Raw genomic sequence first — 18,267 nt, 5'->3', positions numbered from 1 at the left:
TTTTTGGCAAGCCTAGCATAAGCTATCAATTTGTTGAATCACTATGTTGCACACCTGAAATTAAGGTAACATTGTGTGTCAACTTTACTCAAAGAAAAAAATACGGTGACATGCACTACGTGATGAGCATAGTAACCGAACTCCCGAGTCAGCATAACACTGATTTCTCTGTTACCTAAAAAGAGTGATATCCACTGTAGCATGAACATATCTCACAGTGAACAACGTATATGCATCAGTTGGGTTTTTCAGTGATCTCAAATGGCAAATGATAGAAGTTGATATACTGAAATGCTGACATAGTTATTCATCTTTCCACAGAAAAGGAACATAGACACCCCACATCGATGGATGAGAAAAATTTCACCAGAGTGAAAGAGTTTATACTTCTAGGGTTCACAGCAGACTTGTGGTTACAGAGAGTACTCTTTGTCATTTTCCTCACCATCTATGTCGTCAGTCTGTCCGGGAACATCACCCTGATTTCTCTGATCAGTGCTGATTCTCAACTCCACACACCCATGTATTTCTTCATTGGAAATCTTTCCTTCCTGGATCTCTGGTACTCTTCTGTCTATGCCCCCCAAATCCTCATGACCTGCGCTGCGGAAGACAAAAGCATCTCCTTTGCTGGCTGCCTTGTTCAGTTCTTCTTCTCGGCTGGGCTGGCATACAGTGAGTGTTACCTGTTGGCCGCCATGGCTTATGACCGCTACACGGCCATCTCCAATCCTCTGCTTTATTTCCAGGCGATGTCTTCAAGGTTATGTACTGGTCTTGTTGCAGTTTCATACTTTGGTGGCTTTCTTAACTCAACCCTCATTACCAGTGAGACATTTACCCTGAGCTTCTGTGGGAACAATGTCATTGACGATTACTTTTGTGATCTACCTCCCCTTGTAAAGCTGGCCTGTGACGTGAAGGAGAGCTACCAGGCTGTGCTCTATTTCATACTGGCCTCCAATGTCATTACTCCCACTGTGCTCATCCTCGCCTCTTACCTCTTCATTGCTGCTGCCATCTCAAAGATGTGCTCCACCCAAGGCCGCCTCAAGGCCGTCTCCACTTGTGGCTCTCACCTGACGGCTGTCACTTTGTACTATGGCTCTATTCTCTTCGTTTACTCCCGACCAAGTACCAGCTATGCCCTAGAAAGGGATAAAGTGGTTTCAGTCTTCTATACTGTGGTCATACCAATGTTGAATCCCTTGATTTATAGCTTAAGAAATAGAGATGTTAAAGATGCCCTGAAGAAAATGTTAGATAGGGCAACATTTTCTTAAGTGAAAATCTTGGGGAAACACGGCTATATCTTTTTTCTAGGTTATCCCCCTGGTACTGTTACTAGCTTAGACTCTCAGGAATGATGAAAAGAAGGCAAAAATAAAATTATTGGATAATGCAGAAACACTAGACTGCAATTGTCTTTTTATGTTGGTGCTAATGTATGTGGATACGTGCTTAAAATAGATGAGGCTGGGGCATTTGGAAAAACTGCTATGCCTGCCAGCTGGGGACAGAGTCCAAAATTCCTGGGATTCTGAGAAGATTGAAGGAGAACAGTTTTGTTTCATTTTGTTTTTTAAATTTTCACTTGGCAGTTCATATGTTACCTGTAAGTATATTTTAATCTCTAAGTGGGAATAATAAAATTGGTTCTAGAATCAGCGTGATGATTAGATGGGTTGAATGACTTACTTCAAATCATGTAGTTCATAGGGGAGGAAACAGGAATGCAAACCCAGAACTTCTGACTCCAAAGGTTCTTGCCCCATTTGTTGGGAGAACAGAGTTGGGAAGTTGTAAATAAAAATTATATTGTAAAATAGCTTTAGAAATAAGTTTAACTTTTCTTTTCTCATTTCCTTCCTTCCTTCCTTCCTTCCTTCCTTCCTTCCTTCCTTCTTTCCTTCCTTCCTTCTTTCCTTCCTTCCTTCTTTCCTTCCTTCTTTCCTTCCTTCCTTCCTTCCTTCCTTCCTTCCTTCCTTCCTTCCTCTTGCCATGATACAAAGATGTTCTTGGTGATATACACAGGAAAGGACAAATATCTTAGAGTCACAGTGAGCTTCCAGTGAAAGAGTATTTTCCTCAACAATTAGAAGAACTGAGGGCAAAAGAATAGCAGTTGTACAGAGACAAAAGTGGAGATATAGACGGAAATAGATAAATAAAGAGATAGAGAGATTTCAAAGAGGTTTATATCCGCGAGAAGATTTATAGTGAAAATCTACTAGGGAAAACAATAATCGACAGCCATTAAGGTTCTGCAATTGTTTCTGTTTATTTGCTGATTCAATGTGATGAATGAATTAGTGAGAAATTAGAGAACACGTAAACATGACTTCTCACATTCCTAATTTTAAGCCTAATTTTAACTTTACATATAAAATGTGAATTTGTACCACAGAAAAAAGCCCTACTGTTGGTAACCAAGTATATTCATTTGCTAGTGTTGCCAGAATGGGTGGCTAAAACAACAGAAATGTATTTTCTCACAGTTCTGGATGCTAAAAGGCCAAGATCAAGGTGCCATTGAGGTTGATTTGTTCTGAGCCCCCTTTCCTTTGCTTGCAGGTGGCCACCCTCTTGCTTTCTCCTCACACGGTCTTTTCTGTGTACAAGAAGCCCTCTTTGCATGTCCAAATGTTCGTGTTTTCTTTCTTTTTTTTTTTTTTCAACGTTTATTTATTTTTGGGACAGAGAGAGACAGAGCATGAACGGGGGAGGGGCAGAGAGAGAGGGAGACACAGAATCGGAAACAGGCTCCAGGCTCTGAGCCATCAGCCCAGAGCCCGACGCGGGGCTCGAACTCCCGGACCGCGAGATCGTGACCTGGCTGAAGTCGGACGCCTAACCGACTGCGCCACCCAGGCGCCCCAGTCCGTGTTTTCTTTTTGTGAAAACATGGATCAGTTTGGAGTAAGAGTCACCCTAAACATCTCATTTTAACTTAATCACTTCTATAGAGGCTCTGTCTCCAAATACACATTCTGAGTTACTATTAGTCAACATGTGAACTTGAGAGGGTTGCCATTTGACCCATAATATCAGGGCTTAACAGGGGGTTCCTGGTGAATGAGACAGGGAAATGTAGCCTGGATGCCTAGTGTAGACAAGGAAGCATAGTAGATCTTCTGGCAGTAAATATATATGTGTGTGTGTGTGTGTGTGTGTGTGTGTGTGTATGTGTGTGCAAATGACACACTCTAAACATTTTTAATTAGAGCATTTTGGGGAGTTTCTATTATCAGACATGTTTATGATTATATTGTGACTTCATGGTAAAAGAGTGAAATTTTAATACAATATTTTTCGTCGTATCCTAATTACTATATCATCCTCATATTCTAAGCAAACTCTAATTGATTCTTTAGAGACTGAGATAGATATTGCTAGGCTGTTCTGTGGCAGAGGTCTCAAAGGGCTGTTGAGAAAATACATATATCGGCTCCAACAAAGCGTGCCAAAATATCAGAGGACAGAGAAAAGCCTGTAACTTCCAGCATCTGTCCTTCCTGACCAAGGGTAAGCAACTGGAACCAGGGGCAGTTAAGTGGTTTGGCCTCTCATTGGCCTCAGCTCGATTAGAAGGGGGATACAGAGTTTGGTATGGCTCTTAAAGGATTATGGTTATGCCAAATACCACACACACACACACACACACACACACACACCCCTAAATACAATTCAGATTCCACTAATGGCATGCCTAACCTTCATCTAGAATTTGAAGGTCAGTCTGGTAATTATGCCGAGTCATTGCATATTCACTTACACAGTGAGGTGAGCAGAGGAGAAGAGAGTTGACATGCTTTTGGACTTTAGTGGTCATGGCACTCTGTGCTGTGCAAGCTAATAGTGTGTAATGTTTTCACTTCTTGTTCCTCATTTTCAGGTGCTAGAGGGACACATTCTTCCCCCAAATTTTTAGTGTTCCAGTGAAGGGAGGAGGGAACAGGAGAATACACGTCTTGAGAAATCATTCTGTATAGGCTGCTTTGGCATGATTGGCTCGGACTTCTTCTGTGTCTTTTATTTCACATTCATACTTTCATTGCAATTTATTTCAAATTCAAGATAGATTTTGGCGAATCTTGATGGTTATGAGTGTGATGGTTATGAGTCTTTCTTTAATTATCTTCTTGCTAAGTGATACAGTACTCCGAGTCAGAAAAGTTCAGTTGAGGGTAAATTTGTCCTGAGTAGTTTGTACTAGGTCTCAATTTCAATATCTCTGCTTCTGTGAAGACTTTGGTCAGTAGACCAAAAAAATTATTATTTTTTTCAGTAGAAGAGTAGTAACAGGCGCTGTTGGATATTTTCATTTGTATCCCAAATTATATTGTATTAAAAATGAGCTTAATAAGGCACAGATATTTTTCACTGTATAGACACATGATAACATAGCAGACGAAGTTCAGAGTAACTATTGAGACCGTGGACATCAGCCACAGGTTTTTATATTTCAATGTAGTAGCCATAGGTCACTGCCAAGAAAGCTATTACTTAAGCTTGAGCCAATTCAGAAAAAAGATTAGCGTACCAATGAACACCAACATAGCACTATAAATGTGAAGCTTCTGGGATGTGAGATGTGAGATTATTAAAGATAAGTCAATTATGTGAGTAATTTAGTTTGGTTGACGTCCTAAATAAATGAAGACAAGTGATGAGAGAGGGTTGTAAGAGTAAGTTAAGCTCACTGATGGAGGCAATATAGGACTAAAATATTTTCTCTGTGCTAATGAGATAAGATCCATTATATAGTAATAGATGGAGAAATGAATGATCTTCAGGATTCCAAGCTTTATCTACCACAGTGTCACTGATTAAGTCATGTCATCTCTGAACATTGTCAGCTACGTTTGAAAGATCAGAACGCCTAATATTTAAAGAGTGAGATACCTCCCTTTCTAACAAGCAGGAACAGTAGATCTTGGGGTAGAAAGTTTGCATTTGCAGTTTATAGAGTTATAAACCGCTTCGGGCTTAGCTCAAAGGAAAACGTTCTGAACATGGAGGTAAATCACAATCGTTTTTCAGTTTTAGCTTTTTCCCACTACCTTGTTATCTAAGTGACGATCAGCTGGCTACTGGGGCATTAGCCCCAATTCTGTATGGTATTTTTTTTCTGCAAAGTTTTTATTTAAATTCACCTTAGCTAACATATAGTGTAGTATTTGTTTCAGGTGCAGAATATAGTGAGTCATCACTTACATACAACACCCAGTGCTCATCACAACAAGTGCCCTCCTTAATGCCCATCACCCATCTAGTCCATCCCCCCCCCCAACCTACCTCTAGCAACCCTCAGTTTGTTGTCTATAGCATGTTTTAAATTAGAGTCCTCCTTCTTTAAAAACTTTTTATTTGTTTTTGAGAGAGAGAGAGTCAGAGCATCAGCTGGGGAGGGATAGAGAGAGAGAGAGGAACACACAGCATCCGAAGCAGGCTTGAGGCTCTGAGCTGTCAGTGCAGAGCCCAACATGGGGCTTGAACCCACAAACTGTGAGATCATGATCTGAGCTGAAGTTGGAAGCTCAACCACCTGAGCCACCCAGGGGCCCCAGACTACTCCTTTTTAACTTCTCCCTCAGAGCTTCAAAATAACTTGGAAGAATTCATGGCTTCTCAATAAATCCTTCACACCAAAAATTGTTTTTTTCCTAATGTTCAGCATTCACTATATCCAAAAATACCTTAGGTATTTATATAAATCTCACATCAATAAAACAAAGTGGGGGAAAACATTCTGAAAAAAAGGATTCTTAAAGATATTTTTATTAAATCAAGAAATTCAGTTTGCCAGAGGATTATAATGTTGCCTTGGCTAGGAAAGCAAAAACAAAAAAATTACTTACAACAGACATAAATGGCTTAACAGCTGAGGGCACATACTCTTGATAAAGAAAATTCTGGGTTCAAATACCAGCTCCACTATTGACCAGTTCTATAACTTTGGAATTATTTCTTAAACTCCATGAGAATCACAGTAGTACCTACTTTCGAAAGTTGTGGAAAGGATTATGTGGATTGAGATTAGGATTTAAAATATTAACTGACACCGAGTAATATGTATGTATGCATATATATATGCATATATACGTACATATACATATATACATATATGTACACACACGTGTGTGTGTATATATACACATACATATACATATATGTATATATACAGTATGTTGGTATTTGTATAACCATCAGCACAATGCCTGACATGTAAATTCTCAATAATATTTGAAGGATACTGAAATTTTTTGAGCACACACTATGTACTTAACATTGGGTTGGGTATTTTCATGCACATTTCCTTCAATCAATCCAATAACCTGTTGGGGACTTTATTTTTCTTGTCTGTTTGGTAAGACTAAGGGACTTGCCCTGCATTCAACAATTACTAAGTGAAAGCCTTACTAATTTCACAATCAGATTCTAACACCAATTCCCGTGGTCTTCCCAAGCGACAGACTGAAGTTCTGTCATTCTAGGCGATCACAAATAAAAGTCCATAGATGTCCTAGTAATAACTGACTTAACTTATACCTTTGTTTATTTATTTCAATAGAAAAATCACAAAGTGATTTTTTTCCTCCTCAAAATCTTTACCAGGCTTTCTCCTCTGTGGACATGGAAGTAAGAAATCGCACCCTTCTGACTGAATTCGTCTTGGTGGGTTTCTCAGCAGACCCACGGTGGCAGCTGATTCTATTTGGAATTTTTCTGATACTCTATTTGATGACTTTGTCGGGGAATATGACCCTGGTCATCCTAATCCGGGTTGATTCCCGCCTGCACACACCCATGTACTTTTTCATCGGCAATCTGTCCTTCTTGGATTTTTGGTACACTTCTGTGTACACTCCCAAAATCTTGGCTAATTGTGTCTCAGAAGATAAACGCATTTCCTTGGCTGGATGTGGTGCCCAGTTGTTTTTTTCCTGTGTTGTAGCTTACACTGAGTGTTATCTCCTAGCAGCCATGGCCTATGACCGGCATGCTGCAATCTGCAACCCACTACTATATTCAAGTACTATGTCCAATTCTCTCTGTACTGGACTCGTTGCTGGCTCCTACTTAGGAGGACTTTTAAACGCCATAGCCCATACCGCCAACACTTTCCGCCTGAGCTTCTGTGGTAAAAACATCATAGACCACTTCTTCTGTGATGCACCACCATTGGTAAAAATGTCTTGTACAGATACCCACGTCTATGAAAAAGTCCTCTTGGGTGTGGTGGGCTTCACAGTCCTCTCCAGCATCCTTGCCATCTTGGTTTCCTATTTCAACATCCTCCTGGCGATCCTGAGGATCCACTCAGCCTCAGGAAGGCGCAAGGCCTTCTCCACCTGTGCCTCACATCTCATCTCAGTCATGTTCTTCTACGGATCCTTGCTCTTCATGTATTCAAGGCCAAGTTCTACCTACTCCCTGGAAAGAGACAAAGTAGCTGCTCTGTTCTACACTGTGGTCAACCCATTGCTCAACCCTCTCATCTACAGCCTGAGAAACAAAGATGTCAAAGAGGCCTTCTGGAAGGCAGCACAAACCATAAGGCCACAGAGATGAAGGTTATCTTTTTGCAGATTGTTCTTGTTGCATAATTTTCCAACTCACTGACTTATATTTATATATATGTTTCTAATCATTGCAATTTTATGTAAATACAACAAATTATACTTAAAGCAATGTCACACTGAGGAAACTACTCTTTAAGTGTTTGCTATTATTTTGTGTGATTAAACTATTTCACATCTATTAAGATTGGGTTGATTGATGTTTCACAATATTGTGTTTTTGCTTCTTCTTAATTCTAGATTTACATAAAACTTCTCTTGATTATCTTTGGGGGAACCTTGGAAAGACTAGAGAAATTGAATAGTTTTTGTGCATGCAATTTGACTTTGAACTTTGGCAAGCAAATCGCTTTTCTTTTTTAATTTTTTTAATGCTTATTTATTGTTGAGAGAGAGAGAGAGAGAGAGATTGAGAATGAGATAGAACATGAGCAGGGTAGGTGAAGAGAGTGAGAGACACAGAATCTGAAGCAGGCTCCCTGCTCTGAGCTGTCAGCACAGAGTCTGACGCGGAGCTCGAACGCATGAACTGTGAGATCATGACCTGACCCAAAGTCAGATGTGCAAGCAAATTGTATTCTGTGGGGAAAAGATCTAGAATGGTTAAACCTCTGGAAATTTACTGAAGATTTTACAAATATTTATTTTTAGTAAGGCATTCTCTCACTATTTCTTCATAAAGCTCTAAGTGAGTAGACAGAAAATATCCTTCTAAACCTTGTGTCTTCTACATCAATTTAATATTGGGCAGTATGTTTAAAAGTTGCTTAGGACAAGAAAACAAACAAACAGCCAAAATATTTTTTCTACATGTTTGGAGAGATATGTGTCTCTGGAATTGTGGTGTATCGCCCCAAAAGAGTGGTCTCTCCATGGAGAATAGGATGAGTACTCTGCTTTCCACTCCTTCATTTCTACCACTGCACACTCCCCATGACGGAAAAGATGAACACCAAGTGGAACAAACCAAACAAATAAATAAACCCACAAAAGCCCCACTGTCTTCTAGACACAATTTTTCTCCCCCACCCTCAGAAGGTTTTAAGCACGACGAAACTTACAGCTGAATACTCAGAACATGGCAGAATTAGCTGATTTTTTTAAATACTCTTTACAACCACAGTGAAAATTAAGGATTATTAACTACATTTGACAAATGAATAGCCTGTGACTCACAAGTTAGTACTTTATTATTGAAAGACTATAGCTACTGTTGTAGGGAGCTTATTTATTTATTTATTTATTTATTTTTAAGTGCATTTATTTAAATTCAAGTTAGTTCACATACAGTGTAGTCTTGGTTTCAGGAGTACAACCCAGTGATTCATCATTTACGTATAACACCCAGTGCTCATCCCAACAAGCGTCCTCATTAGTGCCCATCATCCATTTAGCCCATTCTGTCACTGATCTCCCCTCCAGCAACACTGAGTTTATTCTATGTATTTAAGAATTTCTTATGGTTTGCCTCCCTCTCTATTTTTATCTTATTTTTTCCTTCTCTTCCCGTAGCTTCCTCTATTTGGTTTATAAATTCTACATATGAGTGAAGTCATATGATGTTTGTCTACTGACTTATTTCATTTAGCATAATACATTCTAGCTCCATCCAAGTTGTTGCAAATAGCAACAATTCATTCTTTTTGATCGCTGAGTAATATTCCATGGCATATATACACCACATCTTCTTTATCCATTCATCAGTTGGTAGACATTTGGGCTCTTTCCATATTTTGGCTATTGTTGACAGTACTGCTATAAACATTGGGGTGCATGTGCCCCTTCAAATCAGCATTTTTGTATTCTTTGGATAAATACTTAATAGTGTAATTGCTGGGTCATAGGGTAGTTATATTTTTAATTATTGAAGAACCTCCATACTATTTTCAAGAGTGGCTGTTTGCATTCCCATCAACAGCAAAAATATTCCCCTTTCTCCACATCCTCACTAACATCTGTTGTTTCCTGAGTTGTTCATTTTAGCCATTCTGACAGGTGAGAGGTGGTATCTCATTGTGGTTTTGATTTGTGTTTCTCTGATGATAAGTGATATCGAGCATCTTTTCATGTGTCTGTTAACCATCTGGATGTCTTCTTTGGAAAAGTGTCTCTTCATATCTTCTTCCCATTTCTTCACTGGATTATTTGTTTTTTGGGTGTTGAGTTTGATAAGTTCTTTATAGACTTTGGACTATAGATTATAACTTTGGGTTATAGACTAACCCCTTATCTGATGTGTCATGTGCAAATATCTTCTCCCATTCCATTATTGCCCTTTAGTTTTGTTGATTGTTTCCTTTGACGTACAGAAGCTTTTTATCCTGATGAGATCCCAATAGTTCATTTTTGCTTTTGTTTCACTTACCTCCAGAGACAAAACTTGTAAGAAGTTGCTGTGGCTGAGTTCAAAGAGGTGCTTCCTGTTTTCTCCTCTAGGATTTTGATTGGTTTCTGGTCTCATATTTAGGTCTTTCATCCATATTTAATTTATTTCTGTGTATGGTGTAAGAAAGTGGTCCAGTTTCATTCTTCTGCATGTCGCTGTCCAGTTTTACCTCACTATTTGCTGAAGAGACTGTCTTTTTCCATTGAATATTCTTTCCTGCTTCTTGAAGACTAGTTGGCCACATATATGTGTGTCCATTTCTGGGTTCTTTCTTCTGTTCCATTGATCTATGTGTCTGTTTTTGTGCCAGTGCCATACTGTCTTTGTGACTACACTTTTGTAATATAACTTGAAATCCAGATTTGGGATGCCTCCATCTTTGATTTTCTTTTTCAACATTACTTTGGCTGTTTGGGGTCTTTTCTGGTATCATACAAATTTCAGAATTGTTTGTTCTAGCTCTGTGAAGAATTCTGGTGTTACTTTGATGGGATTGCATTGGATTTGTAGATTGGTTCCGGTAGTGTAGACATTTTAACAATATTTACCCTTCCAATCCAGGAGCATGGAATGTTTTTCCATTTCTTTGTAACTTCTTCAATTTCTTTCATAAATTTCTATGGTTTTCAGCATACAGATCTTTTACCTCTTTCATTAGGGTTATTGCTAGGTATGTTATGTGTTTTTTTTTTTGGTTCCAATGTAAATGTACTAAATGCTCCAAAAGACAAAGGGTATCAGAATGGATTAAAAAACAAAAAAACAAAACAAAACAAACAATATCCAGCAATAAGCTGCTTACAAGAGACTAATTTTAGACTTAAAGACACCTGCAGATTGAAATTAAGGGGATGGATGACCATCTATCATGCTTGTTAATGGATGTCAAAAGAAAGATGTAGTAGCGATACTTATATCAGACAAACTAGATTTTAAAACAAAGATGGTAACAAGAGATAAAGGAGGCTATTATATCATAGTTAAGGTCTCTATCCATCTAGAAGATCTAACAATTGCAAATATTTATACCCTAACTTGAAAGAATACATATATATAAATCAATGAATAACAAACACAAAAAACTGGTTGATAATAATACAATAGCAGTAGGAGCCTTTTACCTCACTTACAACAATGGACATATCCTCTAAGCAGAAAATCACAAGGTACAATGGTTTTGAATGACACACTGGACCAGGTGGACTTAACAGATATTCAGAACATTTCATCCTGAGTACTCATTCTTCTTGAGTGCACCTGAAACATTATCCACAATAGATCACATACTGGGTCACAAATAAGCCCTCAACAGGTACAAAAATACTGAGATCATACAATGCATATTTTCAGACCACAATGCTATGAAACCTGAAATCAATTACAAGAAAGAAGTTGGAAAACCCTCAAATACATGGAGGTTAAAGAACATCCTATTAAAAAAGGAATTGGTTAACTAAGACATTAAAGAATAAATTAAAAAAAATACTTAGAAGCCAATGAAAGTCCAAGATAGTCCAAATACTTTGGGATGCAGCAAAGGAAGCCCTAAGAGTAAAGTAAATTGCAGTTCAGGCCTATCTCAAGAAGCAAGAAAAGTCCCAAATAAACAACATAACCTTACACCTAAAGGAGCTAGAAAAGGAGAAGCAAATAAAGCCTAATGTCATCAGAAGTGAAATAATAAAGATTAGAGCTGAAATAAATGATGTAGAAACAACTAACCAACCAACCAAACAAACAAAAAAACCAGAACAGATCAATGAAACTAAATGCTGGTTCTTTGATAGAATAAACAAAATTGATAAACTCTTAGCCAGACTTGTCAAAAAGAAAAGAGAAAGACCCAAATAGATAAAATCATGAGTTAAAGAAGAGGAATCACAACCAACACCACAGAAATACAATTATAAGAGAATATTATGAAAAAATATATGCCGACAAACTGGACAATCTGAAAGAAATGGACAAATTCCTAGAAACTCATGCACTACCAAAAACAGAAAGAAATAGAAAATTTGGACAGACCTACAGACCTATAACTAGTAAAGAAATTGAATCAGTTATCAAAAATCTAACAAAGAGTCCTGGACCAGGTGGCTTCCCAGGGGAATTCTACCAGACATTTAAAGAAGGGTTAATACCTATTTTTCTCAAAATATTCCAAAAAATAGAAATGAAAACTTCCAACTCATTCTATGAATCCAGCATTAATTACCTTGATTCCAAAACCAAACAAAGACCCGTTAAAAAGGAGAATTATAGGTCAATATCCCTGATGAACATGGATGCCAACATTCCCAAAAAGATACTAGCAAATCAGATTCAATGCTACATTAAAATAACTATTCACCGGGGCGCCTGGGTGGCGCAGTCGGTTAAGCGTCTGACTTCAGCCAGGTCACGATCTCGCGGTCTGTGAGTTCGAGCCCCGCGTCGGGCTCTGAGCTGATGGCTCGGAGCCTGGAGCCTGTTTCCGATTCTGTGTCTGCCTCTCTCTCTGCCCCTCCCCCGTTCATGCTCTGTCTCTCTCTGTCCCAAAAATAAATAAACGTTGAATAAAATAACTATTCACCATGATCAAGTGGGATTGAATCTGGAAGGGATCTGCCCCTTCCCTGGCTGCAGGGCTGGTTCAATATTCACAAATCAATCAATGTGATACACCACATTAATAAAAGAAAGGATAAGAACCATATCTCAACAGATGCAGAAAAAGCATTTGACAAAATACAGCATCCTTTCTTTATAAAAACTCTCATGAAAGTAGGTATAGAAGGAACATATCTCAACATCATAAGGCCATATATGAAAGACCCACAGCTAATATCGCCCTGAATGGGGAAAGAACTGAGAGCTTTCCCCTAAGGTCAGGAACATGACAGGGATGTCCGCTCTCACCACTGTTGTTAATCATAGTACGGGCAGTCCTAGCCTCAGAAATCAGACTACAAAAAGAAGTAAAAGGCATACAAATTGGCAAGGAAGAAGTCAAACTTTCACTCTTCTCAGATGACATGATACTCCATGTGGAAAACCCAAAAGATTCCACTAAAAAACAATTAGAACTCATACATGAATTCAACAAAGTCACGGGATATAAAATCAAAGTACAGAAATCAGTTGCATTTCCACACACCAATAATGAAGCAGCAGAAAGAGAAATGAGGGAATTGATCCCATTTACATTGTAATGGGCACATTTATAAAATGCATTTAAATTAAAATTTTAGGACAAATATGTGTATTCACTTCAGCATTTGTATTGTCTCTGACACTTTTGATCTTTCTTTTCCTCTGCATTCATCAAATAATGCCTCACTGCCTTCTCTTTTCATCACAGTATTCTTAATATTTTTTTAATTCTTCTATTACAGAAACTCTGGATAGCATAAGTCTCCAGAATTTCTTCACATTCCCATAAAGCACAGTGTGCGGGGGAAAAAAATAGGTAATCTTAGGAGAGATAGCAAAGTAAAGCTTCATCTTTATGAAGCTTATAAGCAACATATGCATTTCTATTTTGCATTAAAACCCAATGCTGCTTTTTAAAACACTATGTTAATATTAGATTGAGCCAATATTTTATAATATATAGTCTGATCACTAGAGTAAATCAAACTAATATAAATAAAACTTTTTCACTGGATTTCTTTGAGTAGAAAAAAAAAGGTGGTTTTTGTTTTGTTTTGTTTTGTTTTTAAATTTTTTTTAATGTTTATTTTTGAGAGAAAGAGAGAGACAGAGCACAAGCGAGGAACGAACAGAGAGAGAGGGGGACACAGAATCCCAAGTAGGCTCCAGGCTTGTGGGGCTGGAACCCACGAATGGGGAGATCATAACTTCAGCCAAAGTGGGACACTTAATCGACTGAGCCACCCAGGTGCCCCTTGTTTGATTTGGTTTAGTTTGGCTTGGTTTTTGTTTTTTAAAGCCAGTTTCTCAAGCTTCCCCTGAAGCAATGCATTCTCTCTGAGCACTGATTGAGAAATATATGTCAATTCAGACTTCCACATGTGTTAACCGAAAGAGTTTTTTCAGTGCCTCTTTCACATCCTTATTCCTCAGACTATAGATCATGGGGTTCAACATAGGGAAGAGCACAGTATAAAATGTGGACACCAATTTGTCCCTCTCAAGGGAATAGCTGGAACTTGGGCGAGAATAGATGTAGAGAATGGAGCCATAGTACAAGGTGACAGAGAGCAGGTGGGAGGAGCAGGTGGAGAAGGCCTTGCGGCGGCCCTGGGCGGAGCGAATTCTTAAGATGGCAGCGATGATGAACAGGTAGGAGGCAAGGATGAGCGTCGTGGGGGTGATGACATTGGAGGCCAGGAGGAAGTAGAGCACAGCCTGGTAGCTCTCTTTAACATCACACGCCAACTTCACCAGAGGTGGGACATCACAGAAAAAGTCATCAATGACATTGTCACCACAAAAATCCAATGTGAATGTGTTGCTGGTGAGTATTATTGCATTGACAAAACCTCCAGTGTAGGAATATGTAACCAAACAGATGCACAATGTCCTTGACACGGACTGAGCATAAAGCAGAGGGTTGGAAATGGCCGCGTAGCGGTCATAAGCCATGGCAGCCAACAGGTAACACTCGCTGTATGCCAACCCAGCAGAGAAGAAGAACTGAGATACACAGCCAGCAAAGGAGATGCTTTTGTCTTCAGAGATACAGGTCATGAGGATCTTTGGGGTGTAGACAGAGGAATACCAGAGATCCAAAAAAGACAGATTCCCAATGAAAAAATACATGGGTGTGTGCAGCCGGGAGTCATTACAGATCAACACTATGAGGGTGGTATTTCCTACCACAGTCAGAGAGTACACACCAAGGAATACCCCAAACAGGACCAGCTGCATCGTTGGGTCTGTGGTGAAACCCACCAGAATGAACTCAGTCACCGTATGATTGCTTCTTTCCATGACTTAAGGAGATACCATCTACAAATGAAAGAGTGAAGAGTTTAACACCCTCAGCCGATACTACAGGAGATCCTTCTCTGTGATAGGGCTGTGAGATGTGGTCAAGGTTATGGATTTTAGGGTAAGGGATATCAGAACAGGAATCTGCCTGGCTAGGGCAGGTGATGGGAGTTTTTGAGTCTCAAAATATTCATTTCAATGAGATGCATTTAACAATAGGAAAGCTTGAGTGATCTTGGGAGCTTATTCATTTTTTTAAGAAAATAGTTCTTGAGCCCCAGGTTCCATCTGAGCATTGGGATATAGCAATGAGGACAATAGAGCTGACCCTTATTCTATGGAGACTTTATTTAGAAGGGAGGCATATGTAATAAATAAACAAATAAGTGTAGAAATATTTTCAGTTAATTTTAGAAATATTAAGAATATAAAACTGGATGGTGGAGTGAAAATGAATTGGGAGAGGAGCTAATTAAACTTAGACAGTGAGAGGAAACATTCCTTTCAAGTTGTTCAAAGTCCATGAGAGATGGGAAAGTCCCTGGGGTTTGGAAGGTGGTGACATTTGAAAACGGCATAATATACGACCCCAAAATATGGCATTTTGGCATATTTTTCTTTTTCATTAATGTTGTAGCATGTATCATTACTTTGTTTTTATTGACAAATAATATTCCTTTATATAGATATACCATATTATTTTACCCATTCATCAATTGATGTATGTTTTACTATTAGTAATTTTTGCCAATTATGAATAATGCTGCTATGAACCTTCCTGTAGAAGTTTTGTACAGACATGTGTTCATTTATAATTGCTGAGTTACATGGTGTATCTATATTTAACATCTTGAGAAACTACAAAACTGTATCTCAGATGAGCCCTGCCGTTTTTCAATCACATCGGCAAAGTACATGCATTCCAATTTTTCCTTATTCTGATACAAATTATTGTTTTTTTTATTTTAGCAATCCTATTGGGTGTGAAGTGGTATAATATTGTGGTTTTGATTTACATTTTCTTTCTTTCTTTTTTTAATGCTTAATTTATTTTTGAGAGAGAGACACACACACACATACAGTAGGAGCCAGGGAGAGTCAGAGAGAGAGGGAGACATAGAACTTAAAGCAGGCTCCAGCACAGAGCCTGACATGGGGCTCAAACTCGTGAACCACAAGGTCATGACCTGAGCTGAAGTTGGATGCTCAACCCACTGAGCCACCCAGGCACCCTTGATTTACATTTTCTTAATGACTAATGATGTTAAGCATCTTGTCAAGTGCTTATTGGCTGTTTATCTTCTTTGGAGAAAAATATTCAAATCCTTGCTCATCTATTAATTAGTTGTGGGGTTTTTTTTTTGTCTTTTCTTTGTTGAATTGTAATACATCTTATATTCTGGATACAAGTCTTTGATCAGATATGCAAATATATTTTCTAATTCTTTGTTATCTTTTTATTTTTTTCATGGTTTCCTTTGATGTACAATAGTTTTTAAATTTCATAAAGTCCGATTTATCTTTTTTCTTCTTGTTTGCTCTTGGTGTCTTACTTAAGAAACCATTGCCTAACCCAAGTTCATAACAGTTTGCTCTGTTTTATCCTAAGTGTTTTAGTTTTAGTTCTTACATTTAGGTCAATGATCCATTTTGAGTTAATTTTTGTATATGGTGTGAGATAGGGGTCCAACTTCATTCTTTTGAGTATGCATATCTAGTCCCAACAGCATTTGTCGAAAAGACAATTTTTTCCCCACTGAATTGTCTTGGTATCCTCGTCAAAAATCTGTTCATCATTATATGTTTCCTACTGTCCTTGTAACAAATTACTTTACACTTAATGGCTTTAAACAACAAAAATATATTATCTTGCAGTTTTGTAGATTAGAAAGAAATCCAACATGGGTCCAACTGGGCTGAAATCAAGAGGTAGGCAGGGCTGTATTGTTTTCTGGAGGCTGTAAGAGAGGATCCATTTCCTTGTCTCTTCCAGCTTCTAGAGGTTGCCCACATTCCTTGATTCATGGTTTCCCTTCTTCATCTTCAAAGTCAGCACCATTGCATCTATATGGCCAGTCTTCCATAGTTACATCTTTTGGCTCTCAACTCTTGTCTCTTTGTACTTTTAAGGATTCTTGTGATCACATTCAGCCTAGGTGATTATCCAGGACTATCTATTTTTTTAATCAATTAATTAGTTTATAACAAGATTTAATGTACGTTTATTCTTAACATATAGAACATACAAAGATTTTTTACTGAATAAATGATATTCATTAAGCCAGAGGAAAAAGACGAATTTACATGAAGTTTTTTTCTCTACTTTTTTTTAAATACATTATCTTGAAATACGGATGTGGATTCTTAACACTGAAAAATCTTTGAAGCTGTGTTTTTTCCTTTTAGTTGCATTTTTTTTTTCCTTTTTTGCTTGTCCTGGTAACTGTTTTATAAATCAATCACTATGCAACCATTTCTACATCTTGAGATTCATGAAGCAAGTTGTGGTCAGCTGCTCTCTTGAAATACAGCATGACTTCATACATACAGAAACTTGTACATTACCCTCTTTTCTTGTTTTTATTTTTGTTTTTGTATTTTTTTCTTGTGTGTGTGTAGGCAGGGGGGGGACATATGGCCCTAATGAAAAAGAAACTAAAAATTCTGTACTTAAAAAAAAAATGAAGGTATGTTTAATGTACAACTTGTATACACATCACAGCCAATAAGCAGTAAAAAATTTTTTTTTAATAATTATAGGAATTGTGAAGAACTGTCATGTAAAAGGTCAACGGGTAACAGACATGACAACAGTGGTGAGATAATCAGGATAATCTATTTTAAAGTCAGGTGATTTGCAACTTTAATTTCCACTTCCATGTAATCTAACATATTCATGGATTCCAGGGGTTAGAACATGGGCATTCTGGGGAGACTTTCCCCTACCTACCAAAACCAGAGTGTAAAGATTTATTTCTGTGTTCTCCATTCTATTCTACTGATCTTTATGTCCATCTTTCTGCCGGTACCTTGCTGTCTTAATTACTGTAACCTTACAGTAAGTTTTGAAATTGCTCTTAGCTTTTCTCTTTAAAGTAATTCTTTGGGCCCCTGGGTAGCTCGATCGGTTAAGCATCTGAGTCTTGATTTCAGCTCAGTTCATGATCTCATGGTCTGTGAAACTGAGCCTCAGGTTGGGTCTGTGCTATCAGCACAGAGCCTGCTGAAGATTCTCTCTCCTTCTGTCTGTGCCCCTCCCCCGTGCATGCTGTCTCTCTCAAAGTAAGTAAATAAACATTTAAAAAAATAAAATAAAATAATTTTTATCTTCCTTCGGCCGCCCCATATACTTTAGTTCTCTTC

At 38.1% G+C, this 18,267-nt stretch overlaps 3 protein-coding genes across 3 annotated transcripts; 2 read left to right on the top strand and 1 right to left on the bottom strand.

Annotated features, from left to right (window-relative positions):
- Positions 1–347: 347 nt before the first annotated feature.
- Positions 348–1,283, top strand: LOC123602700 (olfactory receptor 1013-like). Its single transcript, XM_045487168.1, has one exon. The coding sequence runs from the start codon at positions 348–350 to the stop codon at positions 1,281–1,283; it is 936 nt and encodes a 311-aa protein (XP_045343124.1).
- Positions 1,284–6,621: 5,338 nt separating this feature from the next.
- Positions 6,622–7,575, top strand: LOC123602699 (olfactory receptor 9G4). The gene has a single exon (XM_045487167.1). It carries the CDS (start codon positions 6,637–6,639, stop codon positions 7,573–7,575), a length of 939 nt encoding a protein of 312 aa, XP_045343123.1. The 5' UTR covers positions 6,622–6,636.
- Positions 7,576–13,968: 6,393 nt separating this feature from the next.
- On the bottom strand, positions 13,969–14,904 carry LOC123602698 (olfactory receptor 1013-like). The gene has a single exon (XM_045487165.1). The coding sequence runs from the start codon at positions 14,902–14,904 to the stop codon at positions 13,969–13,971; it is 936 nt and encodes a 311-aa protein (XP_045343121.1).
- Between the last annotated feature and the right edge of the window lie 3,363 nt (positions 14,905–18,267).

The sequence above is a fragment of the Leopardus geoffroyi genome, chromosome D1, assembly GCF_018350155.1.
Source record: "Leopardus geoffroyi isolate Oge1 chromosome D1, O.geoffroyi_Oge1_pat1.0, whole genome shotgun sequence".
Lineage (NCBI taxonomy): Eukaryota > Metazoa > Chordata > Mammalia > Carnivora > Felidae > Leopardus > Leopardus geoffroyi.
The sequence above is the reverse complement of the archived record's forward strand: the minus strand, read 5'-3'. Positions and strand labels throughout refer to the sequence as shown.